The following is a 23,148-nucleotide window of genomic DNA, read 5'->3' on the forward strand; positions in this document are numbered from 1 at the left end:
GAGAGAGAGAGACAGAGAGAGAGAGACAGAGAGACACAGAGAGAGAGAGAGAGAGACAGAGAGACAGAGAGACAGAGAGAGAGAGAGAGAGAGAGAGAGAGACAGAGAGAGAGAGAGAGAGAGAGAGAGAGAGACAGAGTCTGGTTTAACAGGAATCTGTCATCCTGGTTGTAAATATCCATAGTGTACATAGACATGCTGTTCTGTACATACCACCACGTTTAAACAACTATTCAACTGTTCCAGTGTGTTCCAGGTACAGAATGAACACCTGTATATGTCTACCAGTACGTCTACTAGTGTGTAATATATTTAACATTATTCATTTATTTAACAAATTGTTGATTCATTTATGTTTTAAATAGTTAATTCTCAGGATGATTTAATTCATAACGTTGTTTACTGCATTTAATATTGAACATTTAGTGGTTCCATAGTCTGTAGTGTTTATATACAGTATATAATGTGTACATTATGTAATGTATATATATCATTATAATGTATACAGTATATAATGTATATACATTACATAATGTGTACATTATGTAATGTATATATATTACTATAATGTATAGAGTATATAAAGTGTATATATATATATATACCAGCGTTGTCCAGCAGCTCCTGCAGGCCCTGGGAGAACAGCAGGTTCCTCAGTCGTTCCACTTCGTCCTTCAGCTCTCGGATCAGTTTGGCGTTTGGATCTTCGTTGATGATGGCGTTACAGCGGATCTGTTTGGCCCGGTCAGCGTACCTGGAACCAACATCAGGGTTAGATTATAACCGGATTCATCTGTTGAATCTGTTACTACTTCACTAATCTGTGATATGCAGTATATCTATCTGACCTCAGGGTGCTCAGTGTTTCTTCATAGTTGATGTCAGCAGGACTCAGAGCAGCGATCATGGCCGTCCGAGAGTTTCCTCCTGAAACAGTTCAAACGTCCACGTCATCACCGATTACTCACAAATGATCAGACAGCAGTATAACAGTACTACAGTATAGTTTTATACCCTGACAGTAACCCAGACACGAGCCCTTGTGCTGTTAGTCCTGATATTACTACTAGTCTTGCTATTAGTTCTGTCCAAAACTTTCATACATTTGACGCTACAGGTGAATACGGTAAAAATATTAACTAATAGATATCACCATGAAACTTCACCAGATGATTCATTTCATTAAGACAATTATTTTCTGTATTACAAGTTTTCTTAAATGTTGTGTTTAAATATGCAAACGAGGCATTATCTTATCAAATGTGTGCTAATTTTCATACATTTCCAGAACATAAATCTGAACATTGGATAAAGCCAGGTTCAAAATTCTTCTTTCACTTTGTTAACATATTAGAGTCAAAGAGTTTTACTTTATATCACTCAATGAATCAGAAAATACTGTCAACAGACATAAAAAACAAAATCGATTTTCTCCATGTTTTTAGTAATAAAATGTTGTATAAATCAGGCTATGAATGATATATGAACAAACCCCCCTGTATGAACCTTCAGAATATAGAGAGGAATGAAACTGTAAAGTTTGGTGGATGTAAGAGCTGCCGAAGTGGAGATTTATGACTCAGAGTCTGAGAAAAAACTCATTTTGAGAAAACGGCGTAAAATGTCATACATTTTGAAGACACTACAGGTGAATAGGGTAAAAAAATTAACTAATAGATATCACCATGAAACTTCCCCAGTTGATCACTGACATTAAGACAATTTTTTTTTGTATTACAAGTTTTCTGAAATGTTATGTTTAAATATGCAAACAAGGCATTATCTAATTAAATATGCGCTAATTTTCATACATTTCCAGAAGAGAAATGCTAACTTTTGGTGAATTTAGGAGAAATCTACAGACACAAATAGACAAAGTAGTAAAATAAACACCTAAATGTGTATTTTGGATATTTTCTTTCCACTAGTTAGGTATTTGTGCAGCTCATCCTGAAGATAATAGTTCTATTATTGTTACGGTACGTTTTGTTTCAACACAACCAGTAGTGATATTCCTGCTGCAGTACTTCTGGTCGTGATACTAGTCGTACTTACCCAGGTTTTCCTTCAGTAGCCAGGTGAGAACAGAGTCTCTGTAGGGAATAAAGTCACTTTTCCTCTTCTTATTGCTCTGCTGCAGAGGACAGAAGAGTCATTCTTCACTCTGTCGTCTACTTTGTACATTATTATTGTATTATTTAACGTCGGTATAAATATCCAGTGTGTGTGTTGACCTACCATTTCAGCCAAAGCTGAGATCACTTTTCCCAACGTGGTTAGAGATTTATTGATGTTCGCTCCTTCCTGTAAACGTACAGTATATAAACAGATGATGTATTTAAAAAGTGCAGCGAATGACGAGTAAATGTAGATAAACAATGACGTGATTTTAGTTAGCCGACACCGGCGTGACACTCGTGACCTCTGACCTTAAGCCGGGTGCCCCTCGCCCCCGAGGAGTCTGCTCGCTCGCTTCCAGCTAGGTCCACCAGACTGATCTTGCTGACCTGAAGGCGACAAGAGTTTCATCTTTAAGTCCAAAATCCTGATTATAGACGACATTTGACAGTATGGACGCCGAGTCCTCGCAAGGGCTGTTCACTAGCATCATTAGCATCATTAGCATCATTAGCATCATTAGCATCATTAGCATCACCATTAATATCCGTAACTTCATTAGCATGTGTAGCATCATCACTACTATCACTAGCATCAACGTTAACATCTGCATCATCATAACTAGCATCATTAGCATCACCATTAACATCTTTAACGTCATTAGCATCATCAATACTATCATGAGCACCAACGTTAAAGTCTGCAGCATTATCATTAGCATTAATAGCATCATTAGCATCACCATTAATATCCGTAACTTCATTAGCATGTGTAGCATCGTCACTACTATCATGAGCATCAACATTAACATCTGCAGCATCATCACTTGCATCACTAGCATCATTAGCATCACTAGCATCACTAGCATCATTAGCATCACCATTAACACCCATAACTTCATTAGCATGTGTAGCATCATCACTAGCATCACTAGCATCACCATTAAGCATGTGTAGCATCACACACCTTCTCGGTATCCAGGCTGGTCATCTGGTCTCGTCGTTTTTGGGTGAAGACGATGGTGAAGACGGCGTGCGACCTGGACGACGTCTCATTCATGTTTGTGGCCGCGACCGTCCTGTAATCAATAACCAATCAGGTGTAAATAATCAATCCCAGACTGGTCTCATGCATGTTAGCGGACACGGCGACGCAGCACTGGAAGACTAAAGGAAGATGGCTGACCGAGCTTTGTTGCCGGCGTCCATCAGGTCCCGGATGTCGGTGAATCCGGTCACGGCCAGTTTGGACAGGTCCTCCACGTAGGGACCCAGGATGGGATGCTCCCGGACCCGCAGAGTCCCCTGGGACTTTGGGTTCAACAGATCCCGGACCCGCTCACAGTAGATCTCCATGTAGGACACCTGGAGGTGGAGGAGACAGCGTTCAGCCGGATATTCACCGAGTGACTCAGAGTGAATGAACACATGAGACGGAGGTTACCTCCACGGAGTAGGTCAGGTCAGGATCAGAGTTCTCTCCTGTTCTCTGAAACAGGTCCTCACACAGCTGAGCACAGAGACACAGAGGATCAATAATCACATTCAGTCCATATAGAGACAGATCAATAATAACAGATGAGATAAAGTGACCTGTGGTATGATGCCTTCCTGTCCAGGCTCCTGTTTGCCCATCATGGTGTAGCTCTTTCCTCCACCCGTCTGGCCGTATGCAAAAATACACACGTTGTATCCTGGAACACAAGCATCATCATAATGTCATTTATTATTAGCATCATTAGCATCATCATTAGCAGCTTTAACTTCATTAGCATCATTAGCATCATTAGCAGCTTTAACTTCATTAGCATCATTAACATCACCATTGACATCCATAACTTCATTAGCATCTGCAGCATCATCACTACTATCATGAGCATCAACGTTAACATCTGCAGCATCATCACTACTATCATGAGCATCAACGTTAACATCTGCAGCATCATCACTACTATCACTAGCATCAACGTTAGCATCTGCAGCATCATCACTACTATCACTAGCATCAACGTTAACATCTGCAGCATCATCACTACTATCACTAGCATCAACGTTAACATCTGTAGCATCATCACTACTATCACTAGCATCAACGTTAACATCTGTAGCATCATCACTACTATCACTAGCATCAACGTTAACATCTGTAGCATCATCACTACTATCACTAGCATCAACGTTAACATCTGCAGCATCATCACTACTATCATGAGCATCAACGTTAACATCTGCAGCATCATCACTACTATCATGAGCATCAACGTTAACATCTGCAGCATCATCACTACTATCACTAGCATCAACGTTAGCATCTGCAGCATCATCACTACTATCACTAGCATCAACGTTAACATCTGTAGCATCATCACTACTATCACTAGCATCAACGTTAACATCTGCAGCATCATCACTACTATCACTAGCATCAACGTTAACATCTGTAGCATCATCACTACTATCACTAGCATCAACGTTAACATCTGCAGCATCATCACTACTATCACTAGCATCAACGTTAACATCTGTAGCATCATCACTACTATCACTAGCATCAACGTTAACATCTGCAGCATCATCACTACTATCACTAGCATCAACGTTAACATCTGCAGCATCATCACTACTATCACTAGCATCAACGTTAACATCTGCAGCATCATCACTACTATCACTAGCATCAACGTTAGCATCTGCAGCATCATCACTACTATCACTAGCATCAACGTTAACATCTGTAGCATCATCACTACTATCACTAGCATCAACGTTAACATCTGCAGCATCATCACTACTATCACTAGCATCAACGTTAACATCTGTAGCATCATCACTACTATCACTAGCATCAACGTTAGCATCTGCAGCATCATCACTACTATCACTAGCATCAACGTTAACATCTGCAGCATCATCACTACTATCACTAGCATCAACGTTAGCATCTGCAGCATCATCACTACTATCACTAGCATCAACGTTAACATCTGCAGCATCATCACTACTATCACTAGCATCAACGTTAACATCTGCAGCATCATCACTACTATCATGAGCATCAACGTTAACATCTGCAGCATCATCACTACTATCATGAGCATCAACGTTAACATCTGCAGCATCATCACTATCACTAGCATCAACGTTAACATCTGCAGCATCATCACTACTATCACTAGCATCAACGTTAACATCTGCAGCATCATCACTACTATCACTAGCATCAACGTTAACATCTGTAGCATCATCACTACTATCACTAGCATCAACGTTAACATCTGCAGCATCATCACTACTATCACTAGCATCAACGTTAGCATCTGCAGCATCATCACTACTATCACTAGCATCAACGTTAACATCTGCAGCATCATCACTACTATCATGAGCATCAACGTTAACATCTGCAGCATCATCACTACTATCACTAGCATCAACGTTAGCATCTGCAGCATCATCACTACTATCACTAGCATCAACGTTAACATCTGCAGCATCATCACTACTATCACTAGCATCAACGTTAGCATCTGCAGCATCATCACTACTATCACTAGCATCAACGTTAACATCTGCAGCATCATCACTACTATCACTAGCATCAACGTTAACATCTGCAGCATCATCACTACTATCACTAGCATCAACGTTAACATCTGTAGCATCATCACTACTATCACTAGCATCAACGTTAACATCTGCAGCATCATCACTACTATCATGAGCATCAACGTTAACATCTGTAGCATCATCACTACTATCACTAGCATCAACGTTAACATCTGCAGCATCATCACTACTATCACTAGCATCAACGTTAACATCTGTAGCATCATCACTACTATCACTAGCATCAACGTTAACATCTGCAGCATCATCACTACTATCACTAGCATCAACGTTAGCATCTGCAGCATCATCACTACTATCACTAGCATCAACGTTAACATCTGCAGCATCATCACTACTATCACTAGCATCAACGTTAACATCTGCAGCATCATCACTACTATCACTAGCATCAACGTTAACATCTGCAGCATCATCACTACTATCACTAGCATCAACGTTAACATCTGCAGCATCATCACTACTATCATGAGCATCAACGTTAACATCTGCAGCATCATCACTACTATCACTAGCATCAACGTTAGCATCTGCAGCATCATCACTACTATCACTAGCATCAACGTTAACATCTGCAGCATCATCACTACTATCACTAGCATCAACGTTAGCATCTGCAGCATCATCACTACTATCACTAGCATCAACGTTAACATCTGCAGCATCATCACTACTATCACTAGCATCAACGTTAACATCTGCAGCATCATCACTACTATCACTAGCATCAACGTTAACATCTGTAGCATCATCACTACTATCACTAGCATCAACGTTAACATCTGCAGCATCATCACTACTATCATGAGCATCAACGTTAACATCTGTAGCATCATCACTACTATCACTAGCATCAACGTTAACATCTGCAGCATCATCACTACTATCACTAGCATCAACGTTAACATCTGTAGCATCATCACTACTATCACTAGCATCAACGTTAACATCTGCAGCATCATCACTACTATCACTAGCATCAACGTTAGCATCTGCAGCATCATCACTACTATCACTAGCATCAACGTTAACATCTGCAGCATCATCACTACTATCACTAGCATCAACGTTAACATCTGTAGCATCATCACTACTATCACTAGCATCAACGTTAACATCTGCAGCATCATCACTACTATCACTAGCATCAACGTTAGCATCTGCAGCATCATCACTACTATCACTAGCATCAACGTTAACATCTGCAGCATCATCACTACTATCACTAGCATCAACGTTAACATCTGCAGCATCATCACTACTATCACGAGCATCAACGTTAACATTTGCAGCATCATCACTACTATCATGAGCATCAACGTTAACATCTGCAGCATCATCACTACTATCACTAGCATCAACGTTAACATCTGCAGCATCATCACTACTATCATGAGCATCAACGTTAACATCTGCAGCATCATCACTACTATCACTAGCATCAACGTTAACATCTGCAGCATCATCACTACTATCACTAGCATCAACGTTAACATCTGTAGCATCATCACTACTATCACTAGCATCAACGTTAACATCTGCAGCATCATCACTACTATCACTAGCATCAACGTTAACATCTGTAGCATCATCACTAGCATCAGTAGCATCAAAGTTAACATCTGTAGCATCATCACTACTATCACTAGCATCAACGTTAACATCTGTAGCATCATCACTACTATCACTAGCATCAACGTTAACATCTGCAGCATCATCACTACTATCACTAGCATCAACGTTAACATCTGCAGCATCATCACTACTATCACTAGCATCAACGTTAACATCTACAGCATCATCACTACTATCATTAGCATCAACGTTAACATCTGTAGCATCATCACTACTATCACTAGCATCAACGTTAACATCTGCAGCATCATCACTAGCATCAGAAGCATCAACGTTAACATCTGCAGCATCATCACTAGCATCATTAGCATCAACGTTAACATCTGTAGCATCATCACTAGCATCAGTAGCATCAGTAGCATCAAAGTTAACATCTGCAGCATCATCACTCCTATCACTAGCATCAACGTTAACATCTGCAGCATCATCACTCCTATCACTAGCATCAACGTTAACATCTGCAGCATCATCACTACTATCACTAGCATCAACGTTAACATCTGCAGCATCATCACTAGCATCATTAGCATCACCATCAATATCCATAACTTCATTAGCATCTGTAGCATCATCAAACATGTGAAATATTATCATCAGTATTAACGTTCTCACTCAGACTATTAGCATGAAGAATAACATCAGCAGCATTAGCATTAGCCTCTGTAGCACCATCACTATATATATGATAGTTAGCATTAGCATCAGCAGGATCACTACTATCTTTATCCCAGCTGTTGTTCAGCTCAGTGTGCAGACAGATGTTGAAGGTGATGTGGTTGATGTTGATGAATAAACATGAGCGTGGTCAGAGTGGTTTACCTTCAAAGGCGTGCAGCAGCATCTCCTCTCCGATGTCCTTGTACACCTGCCTCTGACATGCAAAGCCGGGGTCCTCATTCTGCACAAAAACAAACACACACACACACACACACACACACACACCTGGTTATTACCGTCTCTGTGTGTACCTGATTAATGGTTTATATGTGTTGTTGTGTGTGAGATCACCGTTGTGTGTGACCAGTAGGAGTAGTCGAAGGTGAAGTTCTTGGCTCCATCTTTGACCTGTTTGGGGTTGGAGATACCTGGAAGAGAGAGAGAGAGAGAGAGAGAGAGAGAGAGAGAGAGGGGAACCATCAAACAGCTTGGTCATGTGACTCCTGCCCTGAAGGTGAGATCTGAACAGAGAAAGTGATCTGAAATATGTCCCCCGGTGTTTAAAGAGCGGACGGCTACAAACAGCCCCGCTGCAGAAACCTCTATTAATAAACTGCTGTGTGTTTAAATAGCAGCGGGGTCAGAGGTCACATGACGGGCAGAGGCATTCTGGGATTGCTGAGGCCTGTTTAAAGCCTTCATTAAAACTAGAGAACAGCCTGGACGACTTTATGTTGACGGAGCAGCTGTTAGCATAGCCGACGCCGATCCAACCAGACTCCAGAAAACAAGCATTGTAAAGGTTGTCTGCTTGTCGTCATGGTAACAGACCTGACGAAGCATGAATTCAGACTTTTCACTGATATTATTTGTGTTTATTTGGGGTTCATACTGCTTCAGTCTGGACGGGTGGAAACGGAGACCTTTGAAAATGACGACAAATCAACGTATATATTGATAAGAGTGAAAGTCAATAGTTTGTTTCATGTCAACATCAGCACCCAGCAGCAGAGCTACGCTTCCGCCATTTTGGACTGAAAGCGAGTACCAGACGTCAGTAAAACGTCCTCCAACAAAGAGACGTACAAAAGTAAAACTACCTTATTTCTATTCTATTGTAAGAACTTTAATGTCTCTACTGAAGTGGTCTGTGTTGAACTATTCATTTCAATTTCAATTAATGTCTCGCTTTGAATTATGTATTTATGTGTTAATTTCCATTTGATCACAAAAAGCATTTCTTTTAAATGGTACATTTTATTATTTTTATTTTTTTCGATTCATATTTTTTTTTAAATGATGTAGTTTTTATTTTATTTATTTGTATTTTTTTCAATTGTTATTTTGTTTTGAATTATGTATTTTTAAATTTTGTTATTTCCAATGCATATCTTTAAAACTAATAAAATTTGTTCACAAAAAAGTATTGCTTACAATTGATCAATTTTATTATTTTTATTTATGTATTTATTATTAATTATTTTTACAATGAATGTTTTTTTTATTTCCAATGCATATCTTTGAATCCAATAAAATTTAATCCAATAAAAACACTTAATTGCTGAATTTTATTATTTTTATTAAATGTATTTATTATTATATTTATTTTTCTTTATATATATTTATTCTTTACTGTGTTGAACAATAGAATATTATAAATATAAGAAGAGTTTTCAGTCCAAAATGGCGGCAGAGTTTCGTCTCTTTGCTTCTAAACTTAGACTCTGTTTTTACTGTAACTAAGCAACCAGCCTCAGAGTAAATCTGTTTACGCCGACACGTGCATGCCTAATGTATGTGAACGTGTGTGCGTGTGTGTGTGTGTGTGTGTGTGTGTGTGTGTGTGTGTGTGTGTGTGTGTGTGTGCGTGCGTGCGTTGCGTCTTACAGGTGGTGTTTCCCTGCATCTGGATGACACACTTGGCGTTGCGTCCCGTCTCTCTGGAGTTGAACGGGCGGACTCGAACCGCCACCTTCACCGACGCGCCCGCCATCGCTCGGCTCCGCCCACTCCACCTGAGGGCAGCCAATCAGAGAGCTCGGTCAGACACACACGTTACAGACTGGAGGTTTTAATGAAACACTGTCCAGGTGCATTCTGGGAGATGTAGGCTCCAGTGATCAACAGCTTTCTAGAGATCATGAATCTTCTTCTCCTCTCAGAGCAGAACGAGGAACGACCAGCGAACTCTCTCTCCTTCCCGCTCTTTTTCTCTCCTCCTCTTTTTTCCACCCGAGGATTTTCCCTTTTTTCCATCTCTCCTTTACTTTCCCCTCCTTCTTTTCATTTCATCTCCCTGCATCTCAACTCTTCTCCTCTTTTTTCCCCTCTTTACTTTTTTTATTCGTCTCTTTTTTCCATCCTCTCTCTCTCTCTCTCTCTCTGCTCTTCATTCTCTCTCTTTCCTGTTCCCTCCTCCTCCTCCTCCTCCCTTCATTCTTTCCTTCCTCTCTTTCTTTCATGTTTCCACTTATTTCCTCTCTCTCTCTTTACATTCCTGTGCTCTGTTATGTGTTTCCTCGTCGCCATGGAAACCACAGCAGCCTCATTTTCACCTCCGTCGTCTCTCCGTCTCATCTCACCTTCTTTCTATTGTCTCTCTCTCTCTTTGTCTCTCTTTGTCTCTCTTTGTCTCTCTTTGTCAGTCTATGTCGAACGCCCCAGCCTCAGGCCTTTAAACACACACACACACTCTACTGTTATTGATCGGCTCGTCAATCATCTCTCAGACGTCTCCGTCCAATCAGAGCGGACCGATCAACGTCTGAGGGTTAAACAGCTTAAAGTATTGATCTGATACGAGGGACACAATCAGGAGGTCTCACTCTGTTGGAACTACAGAAACTCAAACACACCATGAGGATTCATCCGCCGCTGAAAATAGTCCCCAACGACCTCCCCACTACCTCCTGATTGGGTTGATAGAAACTACAGATATCAGACAGGAAGTCAGACAGGAAGTCAGGCAGGAAGTCAGGCAGGAAGTCAGGCAGGAAGTCAGACAGGAAGTCAGACAGGAAGTCACACAGGAAGTCACACAGGAAGTCAGACAGAATTGAGAGACAGACGACTTGTATAAAGTATAAATAAAAAAAACTTCTACTTTAAGGGATCAAATGTCTCGATGTCTCCGTCGTCAACAACAACAGAGACGACGACGCTCAGGATGCAAATATAAACAAATGACATGGTGGCCACAGTCACGCTGTGATGTCATCGACCAGGTGCTTCATCACCTCTGATCCAGATCCTGATGAAACCCTCCTCTCTCTCTCTCTCTCTCTGGGTTTAACGCCTCAGTGTTGTGATGCTAGCAGTTAGCTCACTAGCTGCTAACAGCACACACACACACACACACGGAGAGAGAGAGAGAGAGAGAGAGGTTAAACAGTGTGTGTTTGCTCCGTCAACACAGCAGGAACTCAGCAAACAGACAAGCTGGAGGACACACACACACACACACACACACACTGTGCCGGGTGGTGGTGGTGGTGTGTCGAGGTGAAGCAGCAGCCTGCATACCAGCGACCACGCTGACATCACAGCACAGGCATGCACACACACACTAACACTAACACAGTAACACACACAGTAGTGTGTGGTTGGACAGGCTGGGCTGGATGTAAAGCTGCTGTTAGTCAAACTAACCAGCTGTTTACACAGACACAGACAGAGACAGACAGAGACAGAGACAGAGACAGAGACAGACAGAGACGGAGACAGACAGAGAGAGACAGAGACAGACAGAGAGAGACAGAGACAGACGGAGACAGACAGAGACAGATTCCAGTCATGTCTGTGGTTCCTCTCAGCTTGAACTCTTCAACGGGCTGCTGACTCTAAATCATGATAAACATTCATCTCATTCCTTCGTCATCGTCTCTCTGAGAGATTAGCAGCTAACGCTAACAATCTGAATCCACTCATCAAACATTCATCATCTATTGAGCTCTCAACGTTAATAAACTCATTTTAAATTTTCAAATCTTTATATTTTTCTTTATCTTTTTATTCTATTTATTATTAATTTAATTAATTTATTAATTATTATTTTATTTATTATTAAAAAATGCTTTTTAATGCTACATTTTTTTATTTTATTTATTTATTATTTTATTTATTTGTATTTTTTTCAATTCATATTTCGTTTTGAATTATGTATTTTTTTGGTGTTAATTTCCAATGCATATCTTTAAAACCAATAACATTTGATCACAAAAAATATTACTTTTTATTTCTAAATTATTTTATTTATTTATTAATAAACTCCATTTTATTTATTTATTATTATTTTATTTTTTTTCAATTAATATTTTGTTTTGAATTATGTATTTTTTTGGTGTTAATTTCCAATGCATATCTTTAAAACCAATAATTTGCTTTCAACTGCTACATTTTATTATTTCTATTTGATGTATTAATTATTAATTTAATTTATTATAAATATATTGCTTTTTATTGCTACATTTTTTAAATTTTATTTATTCATTATTATTTTATTAATTTTATTTTCTTTCAATTGATGTTTTGTTTTGAATTATGTATTTTTTAATTACCAATAACATTTGATCACAAAAAGTATTGCTGTTAATTGCTAAATTATATTATTTGTATTTTATTTATTTATTAATAAATGAATCATATTTATTTATTTATTATTATTTTATTTTTTTCAATTAATGTTTTGTTTTGAAGTATGTCTTTTTTTGTGTTCATTTCCGATGCATATCTTTGAAACCATCTATTCAGCTCAGCGTTTGTTTGTTTTGGGCTAGCTGACGATGGAGAACGGGATCATGTCTTGTCTTGTATTATATAGAGAGCTGTTTCTGTTATTCAGCCTCTAAATATGGTACATTCATACGGCCCTATATTATTATGCTGAATCCTCAGTGATCAGCTCCCGTCTGCAGTGAACCATCATTGATCAGACTTCTATCCCGGATCACTGTGAGACTGAAGGAAACTAAAACATGAAGACTCAGTGGAGTTCTGCAGCGGCTCTTCTCTCTGATCTCTAAAGGTGTTTATTGTGCATGGAGATAACCAGAGATAATGACATCATCAGGAAGTGGGTGTGATCTGCTGCTGTGTGGAGACGCTGCCGCTCTGATCAGCTCTGATCGGCTCTGATCAGCTCTTATTGATTGATTTATTGATCATCTGATGGGATCACGCTGGGATGTGATTACAGTCATGTGGAGACACAGACGGAGCTCGTTCCCATGTGGAGGCCTCTCTGGAGGAATGTGATAATGAATGGTCTTCATACCACACACTCACACACACACACACACACACACTCACACTCTCACACACAGCTAAAGATAGCCATCAGCTCGACCCAACGCCCAGTTTGTAAAGCACTCAGACTCTCCGACACTGTTTGACTTGAACGTCCTGTTCACATGACAATGACCAGCGCTGCGTTCACAGGCAGTGGGAAATACTGGCATCAGCAGTCAAACAACACAACCAGAGCTGCACCGATAAATCACACACACACACACACACACACACACACACACACACACACACACACACACACACACACACACACACACACACACACACACACACACCAGTATCAGGGTGTGTGTTGACTGATTAGTTCAGAGAGGAAGTCTGACTGAGTTGGTGTGAAGTTAAATTCACTGTTTTTCTCATGGAGTCTGGTGGAAACTGAAGATACAGATTCTGGATTGTTGCTGTTTTTGTTTTCAGGTTCAGATCTCATCTAACAATTATTTACATTATTGATTAATCTGCCAAGTATTTTCTCAACTAATCGATTGATTGTTTAGTTTATGAAATGATAAAATTAGTGGCAGCACCTATAAATCGACGGATCCTCAGCACTGACTGAACGGACTGAAGGAGACAATGAAAGTCTGCTCAGATTATTAGTCTGAGATAGATATGTATTTATTTTGATCAAATAATAAAATAAAATATTTATTTCTTTTATACTCTAAGACAAATTCTTTTACGGCTAAAAAATGTGTCATAATCCAGTAAAGACTGGGAATAAAACGTTTTGCTTTTAATTGCTATATTTTATTATATTTATATATTATTACTTAATTTTATTTTTTTTAATTAATGTTTTGTTTTTTAATTTAAAAAAGTATTGCTTTTAATAACTCAATTTTATTTATTATTTATTTATTATTACTTTATTTAAATCTTTTACAATTAATGTTTTGTTTTGAATTAACAATATTATTGATTTTAATAGCTACATTGTATTATTTTTATTTTGTTTATTTATTATTACTTTATTTTTTTCTAATAAATGTTTTGTTTTGAATTAAAAATATTGCTTTTAATTGCTACATTTGATTATTTGTATTTATTTATTATTATTTTCAGTTAATGTTTTGTTTTGAATTATGTATTTTTTGTGTTGATTTCCAATGCATATCTTTAAAGCAAATAAAATTTGATCACAAAAAAGTACTTTTTAAATGCTACATTTTATTATTTCTATTTTATTGATTTATTATTAATGTATTTATTTAAATGTTTTTTATAATTAATGTTTTGTTTTTAATAATGTATTTTTTTTATTTCCAATGCATATCTTTAAAATAAAATTTGATCACAAAATAATGATGCTTTTAATTGCTAAATTTGATTATTTCTATTTTATTTATTTATTACGATTTATTTTTTTCAAATGATGTTTTATTTAGAATTATTTATTTTTAAAATTTCCAATGCATATAAAATCCAAAAAAAGACTGCTTTGTTATAAATCGTAATAAAGTTCTATAAAATATCCAGACAACAAATATTAACAAATATTCCACTTCCTCATGTTTGGAGTCGTTCTCCGTCTCCGTCTCCGGTAAACTGGTCTACAACGGTCCAGGTGGATATTTGAGATATTTGCCTCAGGGGGTTTACAGTCTGTACGTCATCCTGTTAACAGGAACATCTGGGCTAACTGAGCTAACATCTGGGCTAACTGAGCTAACTGAGCTAAACGCTACAGCTGGATGCTAACTAGCCTGAGCGCTAACTGCTGAGAGACGTTTGCTTTCTCTCGCCGAGTACGACACCAAAACGCCATCATTTCTTTACGCTCTCGTTCCTAGCTCCTCCTTCCTAGCTCCTCCTTCCTAGCTCCTCCTTCCTGATGACATCACACAGGTGGTGCCAGGCGGCGAGCTCTGATTGGTCCAGGGACCGACGTGTCACAGACTCTCCTGATATCAGTCGTGTGGTGTTGCCTCAAAACATCAGAGCAGAATCCAAACAACATGCAGCTAAAAATACACAACACACTCACACACACACACACTCACACTCACACTCACACACACACACACACACACACACTCAGATAGCTGAGATGCCTGCTAACAGGCTAACTTTAGCGACAGAGAGACATGAACGGCGAGCAGAGGTGAGTCTCTGTTGCCTCTGAACGTCTCTCATTATTCAGATCGATCCGCTGGAGACGCTAACGAGGTTTTAGTTTTTCCACTTCCTGTTTAGGCCTGACGATAACGCAGCGCCTCACGTCCATCCAGAATAAAACAATAATAATAATCATGTCTAATCTGAAAACATGGATCAAGAAATCCGTCATGGATCGATGGAGAGAAGAGAGAAATAATGATGGAGGTATTAAATGAGTCTTTAAAACAGACTGAAACTGGAATAAACAGAATTTAAGAGCATACGAAAAAAGTATGAAAATGCAAATTGTCAGAAAAAAAGTCTGAAAAATTCTGAAAAATGTGCGGAAAAAAGTCCCAAAAACATTGAAAAAAAGTCTGGAAATGTCTGAAAAAATTTCGAAAAAATGTAAGAAAACAAAAGTCGGAAAATGACGGAAAAAAATTCTGAAACATTCTGAAAAAATGAGCGAAAAAAAAGTCTGAAAATGTCGGAAAAGGAAAGCCTGAAAATGTCTGAAAAAAAGTTTGAAAAATGTGCGGAAAAAAGTCGGAAAATGTCGGGAAAAAAAAGTCCAGCAAATGTCTGAAAGAAAGGCAGAAGAGAAGACCTCCAGATATGTGAATGTGTGAGGGGTTTTTTTGTACATAAAAAAACTGAAAAATGTCAGAATAAAAGGTTAAATAACGCTAAATTTGAACGAGGGAAAACTGTCATGTCCATTTTCAAAGGGGTCCGTTGACCTCTGACCTCCAGATATGTGACTGTAGTACAAATGTCTTATTGTCTCCCATATCTGAATATTTCTGCATCCTGGGGTCCATAAACAGTCCTGAATCACATAAAGCGGGTCTCACTGTAAAGCTGAGACTCTGGTGGATCCAATGAGCCCAACTGGGTTCATGTGTGATGATGTTAGTCCCCATAGGAGACATTTCATTGACCTCCCTGTATAAAATGACCTCTGGTGACCTCTAGGATAATCACAGCCTCATGAAACTTTACAGCTTTATTTCGGATTTTTTTAATGTTTTTTTTTTTTCATTATCATTATTAATAATTATATTATTACTATTTTATTTATTTATTTTTTAAATGAATGTTTTATTTTAAATTATGCTTTTTTTGTTGATAATTTCCAATACATATCTTTAAAACCAATAAGATTTGATCACAATGATTAATGATCTGATTAATTTCAGTTAATGATCTTATCTTATCTTTTAGATTTATGTATTTTAGATTTAATTTATATGTTGTAGGATTTATTAGTATGCTGTATTGACAACTTGTAATAATAATATATAGTTTATTGACTGACTCGTATTTAAAGGTAAATAACAGGAGGATTAATGTGGATATTAAATACTGTCAATTAAATCTAATTAAAGTGGATTGAAAACTATAAATTACTAACAGCAACACGAGTATATTCCTATTATTATATTATTTTAGATCTTATTAAATTATATTACATTAAATTATATTATATTATGTTATATTGTATTATATCACATTATATTCTATTCTATTGTTACATTTTATTATATTAATTTATATTATTTCATTTTATATTATATTGTGCTGTATTATATTAAATTAAATTAAATTATGTTATATTAGAACAAATTTACTTTAATTGTATTAAATTAAATTAAGTTATATAATGTTATATTAAATTAAATTAAACTAAATGAAATTATGTTATTGTGATTTTATAACAAATTAAGTTAACTTAAGTTAAATTAAATTATATTATGTTATATTATAACAAATTTACTTTAATTTAATTGTATTAAATTAAATTAGTTATATAATGTTATATTAAATTATATTATTTTATGTTATATTATAACAAGTTAAATGAAGTTAAATTAAATTAAATTAAATTAAATAATATTATGTTATGTTATATTATAACAAGTTAAGTTAAGTTAAGTTAAATTAAATTATGTTATGTTATATAATAACAACTTAAATTAAATTAAATTAAATTACATTTTGTTATGTTATATTATAACAAGTTAAGTTAAATTAAGTTAAATTAAGTTAAATTAGATTAAATTAAGTTAAATTAAGTTAGATTAGATTAAATTAAATTAAGTTAAATTAGGTTAAATTAAGTTAGATTGAATTAGCTTAGATTAAATTAAATTAAGTTAGATTAGTTTAATTAAGTTAAATTAAGTTAAATTAGATTAAATTAAGTTAAATTAAGTTAGATTAGATTAAATTAAATTAAGTTAAATTAGGTTAAATTAAGTTAGATTAAGTTAAATTAGATTAAATTAAGTTAGATTGAATTAGCTTAGATTAAATTAAATTAAGTTAGATTAGTTTAATTAAGTTAAATTAAGTTAAATTAGATTAAATTAAGTTAAATTAAGTTAGATTAGATTAAATTAAATTAAGTTAAATTAGGTTAAATTAAGTTAAATTGAATTAGCTTAGATTAAATTAAATTAAGTTAGATTAAATTAAGTTAGATTAGTTTAATTAAGTTAAATTAGATAACCAGAGATGACTCACCTCTACCGGAGGAAACGGTGAGTCTGGTTGAAGCACGGCGCTGATCCGGTCACACCGACCACATCTCTCCGGTAGAACACAAAACAGCAAACCAACGGGTCCTGGTCTGGTCCTGGTCTGGTCCTGGTCCTGGTCTGGTCCTGGTCTGGTCCTGGTCCTGGTCCTGGTCCTGGTCCTGGTCCTGGTCCTGGTCCTGGTCTGGTCCTGGTCCGGGCCTGTCGGTACCGGGACACACACACAGTGAGCTGGGGGGGCGCTGCTGTCACACGCACGCACGCGCACACACAAACACGCACGCACTCACACGCGTTAAAGAAAAGTTTTTCTCTCACTGGAGTCGGTGTCTGTCGGTCTCTTCCGGTCAACCGGCGGAGGATTCCCGTCCTCGTGTGTGACGTCACCGCCGGTTACCGGAGAGCAGAAACAAGATGAAGGAGAGTTCAGGCCGCTGCGGGGCGGAGGGGAGACTCACGGAGACTCACGGAGACTCACGGAGAGTAGTCCGGTGGTCCGGTGGTCCGGTGGTCGGTGAGGGGGGGGGGGGTTAACGGTTAACGGTTAACCGGATGTTACCGGAGAGTTTCAACGGAAAAACAGAGTTTAAGAGAAAGAAAAGAAAAGAGAGGGGGGGGGCAGAGAGGCTGGCCGGCCTGGCCGCGCGGCGGGTGTGCGCGTGAGAATGCGGGCGCGTCCCCGTGCAGGATCCAGAGGAGAGAGATCAGCCAATCAGAGACCAGCTCCGGAGCTCAGCCAGCCAATCAGCGGCCAGCTCCGCTCTTCCTCCTCAGACAGGAGGTCTCACTCTGACTGATACTCACTGACTCTAAATATGTGCCGTTAGAAACACAACAAAAGTACTACTATCATACTAATAGTACGAATACCACACTGTACAAATACTCTGTTACAGTAATACCACACTGTACAAATACTCTGTTACAGTAATACCACACTGTACAAATACTCTGTTACATCAAAAGTAATAATACCACACTGTATGAATACTCTGTTACATCAAAAGTAATAATACCACACTGTACAAATACTCTGTTACAGTAATACCACACTGTACAAATACTCTGTTACATCAAAAGTAATAATACCACACTGTACAAATACTCTGTTACAGTAATACCACACTGTATGAATATGTTACATTAAAAGTACTAATACCACACTGTATGAATACTCTGTTACAGTAATACCACACTGTACAAATACTCTGTTACAGTAATACCACACTGTACAAATACTCTGTTACAGTAATACCACACTGTACAAATACTCTGTTACATCAAAAGTAATAATACCACACTGTATGAATACTCTGTTACAGTAATACCACACTGTATGAATATGTTACATTAAAAGTACTAATACCACACTGTATGAATACTATGTTACATCAAAAGTAATAATACCACACTTTATATCATGTTTACTTTTGTTTATAGCTTATTTTGTATATTGGAAAATTGGTAGGATTTCAATTTTTTTATTCTTATTTTATTCTAACGTTTTTATCTATTCTTTTGTTATTTTACTGTTTACTTGCACCAACAAAACCAAAACAGATTCCTAGTGTAGACGTCGAACACCTGGCAATAAACACCATTCTGATTCTGATTCTGTAAAAGTACTCTGTTAAAGTAAAAGTACTAATACCACACTTTATAAATACTTTGTTAAAGTAAAAGTACTGATACCACATTTTAAAATTACTCTGTTCCAGTAAAAGTACCAATACCGCACTGTAAAAATACTCACGTAAAGTACAAGTACCTCAAGTTTGTACTGCCTATCAGCAGTACTATTATGAAGTAAGAGTGGATCATCTTCTCAAACATATACGATCTTTGTCGCCATGCCCCTCCCCCCCGTGTGACGTTGCACTGGAACCGGAGACATGCGCACACAGGATGTTAATTAAAGGGGCAGTGTGTGTGTGTGTGACGTCACAAACACTAAAAACAGCTGAAACATTCTATCTAAATAGTTATGTTCATAAACTGCTTCCTGTTGGCGCCTTTAACTCCGTCAAATCTGAACACACAGACATGAAACATACATCAATAGATTCAGTGAGACTTACACTTTCAGAGGATATCATTATTATTATGTACGTAAAAGAATAAACATCCATAAATCCACTTAGAAGTCAGAGAAAAGAGACGCTGCAGAACTCCATAGAGAATCTCCATGTTTTTAGGTTTTCCTCCGCAGCACAGTGATCCAGTGATCGATATCTGTATAATGATGAGTTCACTGCAGACAGGAGACGGTCAGAGACGATTCGGCTCACTTATATTATTATATTATATATATCATATTATTATATATATGTACCATATTTATATAAATGAGATCAATAGAGACTGTTTCATTAGTTCATAATAACTTTCATACAGTATTCTGTTTCTCTGTGTCTCTGTGTCTCTGTGTGTCTCTGTGTCTGTGTGTCTCTGTGTGTCTCTGTGTCTCTGTGTCTCTGTGTGTCTCTGTGTCTGTGTGTCTCTCTGTGTGTCTCTGTGTCTCTGTGTCTGTGTGTCTCTCTGTGTCTCTCTGTGTCTCTGTGTCTCTCTGTGTGTCTCTCTGTGTCTCTGTGTCTCTCTGTGTCTCTGTGTCTCTCTGTGTGTCTCTGTGTGTTTCTCTCTGTGTGTCTCTGTGTGTCTCTGTGTCTGTGTGTCTGTGTGTCTCTCTGTGTGTCTCTGTTTCTCTGTGTCTCTGTGTCTGTGTGTCTCTCTGTGTTTCTCTGTGTCTCTGTGTCTGTGTGTCTGTGTGTCTCTCTGTGTTTCTCTGTGTCTCTGTGTCTGTGTGTCTGTGTGTCTCTCTGTGTCTCTCTGTGTCTCTGTGTGTTTCTCTCTGTGTGTCTCTGTGTGTCTCTCTGTGTCTCTCTGTGTCTCTGTGTCTCTCTGTGTGTCTCTGTGTGTTTCTCTCTGTGTGTCTCTGTGTGTCTCTCTGTGTCTCTGTGTCTCTCTGTGTGTCTCTCTGTGTCTCTGTGTCTCTCTGTGTCTCTGTGTCTCTCTGTGTGTCTCTGTGTGTTTCTCTCTGTGTGTCTCTGTGTGTCTCTCTGTGTCTCTGTGTCTCTCTGTGTGTCTCTCTGTGTCTCTGTGTCTCTCTGTGTGTCTCTCTCTGTGTGTCTCTGTGTGTCTCTCTCTGTGTGTCTCTGTGTGTCTCTGTGTCTCTCTGTGTCTCTGTGTCTCTCTGTGTGTCTCTCTCTGTGTGTCTCTGTGTGTCTCTGTGTGTCTCTCTGTGTCTCTGTGTCTCTCTGTGTGTCTCTCTGTGTCTCTGTGTCTCTCTGTGTGTTTCTCTCTGTGTGTCTCTGTGTGTCTCTGTGTGTCTCTGTGTGTCTCTCTGTGTCTCTGTGTGTCTCTGTGTGTCTCTCTCTGTGTGTCTCTGTGTCTGTGTGTCTCTCTGTGTGTCTCTCTGTGTCTCTGTGTGTCTCTGTGTCTCTCTGTGTGTTTCTCTCTGTGTGTCTCTGTGTGTCTCTGTGTGTCTCTCTCTGTGTGTCTCTGTGTCTGTGTGTCTCTCTGTGTGTCTCTCTGTGTCTCTCTGTGTCTCTGTGTCTCTCTGTGTGTCTCTGTGTGTGTCTCTGTCTGTCTCTGTGTGTCTCTGTGTGTATCTCTGTCTGTCTCTGTGTGTCTCTGTGTGTGTCTCTGTCTGTCTCTGTGTGTGTTTCAGGTAAATACGTTTTCATCACCTCGGTTTCTGTCTGTGTGTTCAGACGACGTCAAACATCACGAGTGTCTGTCTGTGTGTGTGTGGGGGGGCAGGGGTCAGGAAACATCTGGAAGTCAGGAAACACACACACACAGACACACACACACACACAGACACACAGACACACACACACACACACGATAAAGAAAGCAGTATTTGTTTAAACCAGTTTTGTGTTTGTGTCCTCGTGATGATTGTTGTCTCTGACCTTTGACCTCCGTGTGATCGTCTCCCGGTGGAATGATTGGACGTCCTCCTGTGATGTCATGACCCCAACGTGACCACCGGGGGGTGCTGCTGCTCCACGTCCAAGTACATTTACTCTAGTACTTTACTGAGTATTTCTCCATGTTCTACTACTTCCTACTTCTACTGTACTTATAGAGTACTTTATACTCTACTACATCTCAGAGGTAACTATAGTACTTTATACTCTACTACATCTCAGAGGTAACTATAGTACTTTATACTCTACTACATCTCAGAGGTAACTATAGTACTTTATACTCTACTACATCTCAGAGGTAACTATAGTACTTTATACTCTACTACATCTCAGAGGTAACTATAGTACTTTATACTCTACTACATCTCAGAGGTACACGTTGTACTTTATACTCTACTACATCTCAGAGGTACACGTTGTACTTTATACTCTACTACATCTCAGAGGTACACGTTGTACTTTACACTGACAGCTTTAGTTACTTTACAGATTACAACATTTTACTGACACAGCAGTACTTTTACTGGAGACTACTGTAAGTACTTTTAGAAGATAATACTCACATTACAATACTTTAGGTACACTTTACTGCGCTATGAATACTTTTACTTTAAGTACTTAATGTATATTTAGCTGATAATACTTAAATGCTTTTACTACTAGTTTTTAAGGCAGGCCTTTTACTTGTAGTTGAGTACTTTTACAGTGTGGTATTAGTACTTTTACTGCAGTAAAGGATCTGAGTACTACTGCGTACCTTTAAGTACTTTAATGTGAAGTACTTCATCATATTACCTGAGTGGAGTTCTGCTGACAGACGGACGTAGAGGAGGAAAAACTACAATACTTCCCTGTGAGATGAAGTACAGTTGAAGTATAAACCGAAGTACTTTTGCGCCCCCTGCAGGTCAGAGATCAGAATACCACCAGACTGTAGTAGTACTCTGTTAAACAAGACAGAATACCACCAGACTGTAGTAATGTATATTTTACTGCTAAATGAATACTTTTACTTGAAGTACATGTATCTGATGATACTTTAACTCTGAGTACATGTATCTGATGATACTTTAACTCTGAGTACATGTATCTGGTAATACTTTAACTGTACACTTTAACTAAACTTTAACTGTATCTGATGATACTAAGCGCTGTGACTCACAGTGATGCTGCAGGCAGCGACCTTATCTGGTAAATATTTAAATATCTATCTTCCATCTCACCACGACG

The 23,148-nt window shown here is 38.1% G+C and overlaps 1 protein-coding gene across 3 annotated transcripts in view; it reads right to left on the reverse strand.

Moving 5' to 3' along the window:
* kif1c (kinesin family member 1C) overlaps positions 1–18,651 on the reverse strand; it is a 29,497-nt gene extending 10,846 nt beyond the window's left edge. For 2 of the 3 annotated variants that reach the window (XM_037758902.1, XM_037758900.1), the window contains exons 1-14: positions 18,305–18,651; positions 17,973–18,112; positions 9,924–10,051; positions 8,388–8,464; positions 8,199–8,277; positions 3,711–3,811; positions 3,562–3,627; positions 3,304–3,482; positions 3,085–3,196; positions 2,430–2,507; positions 2,239–2,304; positions 2,056–2,134; positions 849–927; positions 606–754 (exon numbers count right to left, since the gene is read on the reverse strand). In XM_037758902.1, coding sequence (XP_037614830.1) covers positions 606–754; positions 849–927; positions 2,056–2,134; positions 2,239–2,304; positions 2,430–2,507; positions 3,085–3,196; positions 3,304–3,482; positions 3,562–3,627; positions 3,711–3,811; positions 8,199–8,277; positions 8,388–8,464; positions 9,924–10,029 — 1,171 coding nt within the window. In that variant the 5' untranslated portion in view covers positions 10,030–10,051; positions 17,973–18,112; positions 18,305–18,651. Of the gene's footprint in view, positions 1–605; positions 755–848; positions 928–2,055; positions 2,135–2,238; positions 2,305–2,429; positions 2,508–3,084; positions 3,197–3,303; positions 3,483–3,561; positions 3,628–3,710; positions 3,812–8,198; positions 8,278–8,387; positions 8,465–9,923; positions 10,052–10,618; positions 11,303–17,972; positions 18,113–18,304 lie in introns of those variants that run through there. The other variant, XM_037758901.1, reaches the window with a different exon arrangement.
* Between the last annotated feature and the right edge of the window lie 4,497 nt (positions 18,652–23,148).

The sequence above is a fragment of the Sebastes umbrosus genome, chromosome 22 (assembly GCF_015220745.1).
Source record: "Sebastes umbrosus isolate fSebUmb1 chromosome 22, fSebUmb1.pri, whole genome shotgun sequence".
Lineage (NCBI taxonomy): Eukaryota > Metazoa > Chordata > Actinopteri > Perciformes > Sebastidae > Sebastes > Sebastes umbrosus.